This window comes from Dendrobium catenatum, unplaced genomic scaffold (genome assembly GCF_001605985.2).
Source record: "Dendrobium catenatum unplaced genomic scaffold, ASM160598v2 fragScaff_scaffold_330, whole genome shotgun sequence".
In the NCBI taxonomy this organism is placed as follows: domain Eukaryota; kingdom Viridiplantae; phylum Streptophyta; class Magnoliopsida; order Asparagales; family Orchidaceae; genus Dendrobium; species Dendrobium catenatum.
In genome coordinates this window covers 1-3569 of record NW_021318792.1, presented here as the reverse complement: position 1 = coordinate 3569, position 3569 = coordinate 1, and the positions used below count along the sequence as shown (strand labels likewise).

General features: G+C 37.3%; 1 protein-coding gene across 1 annotated transcript; it reads right to left on the bottom strand.

Annotated features, from left to right (window-relative positions):
* Nucleotides 1-25: 25 nt before the first annotated feature.
* LOC110102664 (putative disease resistance protein RGA3) lies at nt 26-3550 on the bottom strand. Its single transcript, XM_020831097.2, has one exon. It carries the CDS (start codon nt 3439-3441, stop codon nt 301-303), a length of 3141 nt encoding a protein of 1046 aa, XP_020686756.1. The 5' UTR covers nt 3442-3550; the 3' UTR covers nt 26-300.
* Nucleotides 3551-3569: the final 19 nt, after the last annotated feature.

Here is a 3569-nt window from a genome sequence, read left to right as displayed (position 1 = left end):
ATGAAGAAGAATAGAAAGAGACACATAATACATAATGCAGTTTGTTATTCCATAAAAAAACTTACAAATAACTTCTTACACAATAATCATATTAAACCAATAACAAAAGGAGAAGCATAAGCAATCCAATCATGAAGAAGGATGGCCCCACACAAATTAAAAAAAGCATACAAACAGTAAGTACTATGGCATAATATATAGCTCACTCACAATTATATAAAGAAGCACACCCTCACTGTGATACAAACGACACCACGATAACTTAACAATCCTTAATAAAACTCCACAATAACATATGAATTAATTAGAGATATGTTTGTAAACATAGGGTTGTTTCCTATATCGAAAATGATGCTCGTCACCGTAGACATATACTTGTGGAATGTGTTGAATTAAGTCCCAATAAATACCTCCTTTTAGGCATCCTTGAACAACCTTTTTATTGCACCTCAAGTGAAGGTGGAATTCATCATTAGAATCATTTTGCAACCCCCACTGTTGAAGAAGCTTCAATAGCCACTCTGGAAGGCTCTCGATTGCAAAATTAGTGAAAGACAATTCCTGCAATGAATCAAGCTTCTCCACGCAAGACAAAGCTTCCCATTCTTCAACATATGTTTCATTAACATACAATTTCTTTAATTTAGGAGCGCAGCAAATCTTTTCCAAATTTTTACAATCACTTAAGCTTAGTTCCTCAATTTCAGCAGGAAGATTGTCATCTAATTTCAGGCTTCTAGCACCATCTATCTCGAGAAACTTCACCTTAGAGTATTTTAAACCTTTTGGTAGTCGTTTCAGCAACGGGCAATAACTGATTGTTAGCTTCTTTAAACATGGTAGAACCTTGAGTTTTGGATTTGCATTTTGCTCAACTTGTAAGCCAAAAGACCATTCTTCCAACTCAGGAAAATGAGAGATTTGAAGCTTTTCAAGATAGGGGAAAGCAAATCCAGTCAAATTGATGTCACCACCAAAAAATTCAGGTCCAATTTTCTTCACTTTAGTCACATAGTACATACGAAGATCTTTAAGTTCTGGCAGTTGACCTAATGACGGGAGCTGAGTGCATGAGTTTATGCCATTTAATACCAATTTAGTCAAATTTGGAACACAAATTTCAAAAGGTGACGAGACCATCCAATTGGGGAAACGAAGACCGAAGAAGCCTGATATTGTGAAATCTTCTAAACTTTGTGGAGGTATTATCTTGTCGAACAGCTCTTCTACTGCCAGTTCTTGTTCCTCGCTGGGATTTGAGCTCTCCATGGAAAACTTCAACGTTAAAGTACAAAGGTTAGATAATTCTTTAAGAATTATGGTTTCACTTTGAGGTCTATTTAAGTTGACAATTTTGAGTATTCTTATATGCTTCAAAGAATTCAACTTTTCTAATTTGCTGCTAGAGTCATTGTTGGCCACCACAAAGCCACTCAGATAATTAAGTTGTTGCAGATTTTCTATTCCTTTTGGTATGGAACTAATAGGAGTTTCATCAATATCAAGGCATCTTAGATTGTGTAATGCAGTGATTCCACTAGGAAGTTGCCTCAATTTTCTACAATAACTTATTTTCAAAAACTGTAAGTTTATTAATTGCTCTACGGATTCTGGTATTGCCCTTATATGTGTAACATTCAAATTAAGATACCTCAAATGCACTAGCTTTCCTATAGAGTCAGGAAGTATTTGAATCTGTGTATTAGAAATGTCCAAGATACGTAGATGTGAAAGCTGCCTCAATCTTTCATCATCCAACAATAGATCAGAATATGAAGCAAGCAATGTTCTCAAGGCTCCCTTATCTGCAACATAATTGAGTATTTCAATTGTTGTTTCTTGACGTACAACTGATAGACGACGAAGCTTGATAGATGTGGTAGAGTTCTTCACATTCAATGCTCCAAAAGAAGTTTCATCTTTACATAAAAATATGGCTAAGGATCTGATAACGTCATGCATTTGGCACTTACCATAATCATTTTTTGGAAGCAAAAGATTTCGATTTAGCAACTCATTGAAGCATTCTTCTGCTAAATTTTCAGTTAATGAATCTCGTTGTTTTGTTATGAATCCTTCAGCTACCCAAAGCTGAGCAAACTCATGCAGATCTAACCAGGCATCCTCAGGATATAAAGAGAAGTATAGAAAACACTGCTTCAAATATGAAGGTAGATCTTCAAAACTAAGGTACAGAGCACCGCTAAGCTCCCTAGGAAGGTTGTAAATGGACCATGCATTATCATTAAGAAAAAATTTCCATGCTTTCTTAGTGCGAGGTTTACTTGAAAGAACACCAGCAATGGCTTTGATTGCAAGAGGAAGGCCTCTACATCTTTTTACTATCTCAAGTCCTAGCTCCTTTAAACCATTCTCTAGCTCCTCTTGACCCTGTGAGAAAAGCCTCCTACGTAGCATATCCCAACTGCTCTCTGGAGAAAGATGTGCCACTGGATGAATGTATGCTGCCTTCATATCCATAGCAACATTTTCATATCTAGATGTAATTAAGACTCTGACAGTATTGTTCGAGTTATACAATGGGACCCTAAGCAAATCAACCCACACATCTGCCAACCACACATCATCCAAAACAAGAAAAAGGCTATGGCCTAAAGAAATAGAATTACTAAGAATGGTTTGTAGCTCTGATTTAGTATTAGCATCTCCGTAGCTCCCCTTTACCCCTCTTATTACTTGCTTCAACAACTCAATTTCTGAGTAAGTCTGTGAAACACAAACCCATACAGGTTCTAAATTGAAAAAAGTCTTAATTTTGGGATGGTTAAAAATTTTTTGAGCCAGAGTCGTCTTCCCTATCCCACCCATGCCCGTAACTGCAAAAAGAAGGCATTTTTCATCAACCTTCTCCCCAATAAAATGTTCAACCAAATTATTTGCTGCAACCTCGACCTCTCTTCCCACAGCAAAAGGATCAACCATGGAAGAAGTTTGACGAGAATCAACTACAGTAATTTCTGGGGTTTCTGATATTGTGGATTTCTCTAGTTTAAAATGTTTTCTACCTTCATATATCTTATTTAGTCTATTATTAATTTCCTCAATTCTGTTTCCGATCTCATGACGCAAAGGAACACTAGTGAAACAGGAGAAGGCAGATGAGAAATCGCAACATACTGAAGAAGTTCTAGATTCAGGATTGTGATCAGCGAGCAGTTGAGCTCCCTCAATTCTACAGAGGTCAATGATATCCTCGGCATCATACATCACATCCTTAAGCTCAGAAAGCCAGAGTTCGGTGGATGACTCACCAAACTTTTTCTTTTCAGCATCTTTCAGTAGGCATTGGATGCTTCTCATCCGACGACGTAGCTCTTGAAGCTCCTCCTTCACACCTAGCACTTTGATCACCTCTTCATAGACAAAATCAGCGAGCAAAGTGGAGAACTTACTCATAAAAGCATCCAAGATCATCGCCATGTTGAGCTTGCTGAAGGAGATTGCTGAATAAGGAGAGTAGCTTAGCTTAGCTTAGCTTAGCTTGCTGGATGTTTAAGGAGGCTGGTAAATTTAAAGGAAGATAGATGGAGACGGGCAAGGAAATGAAC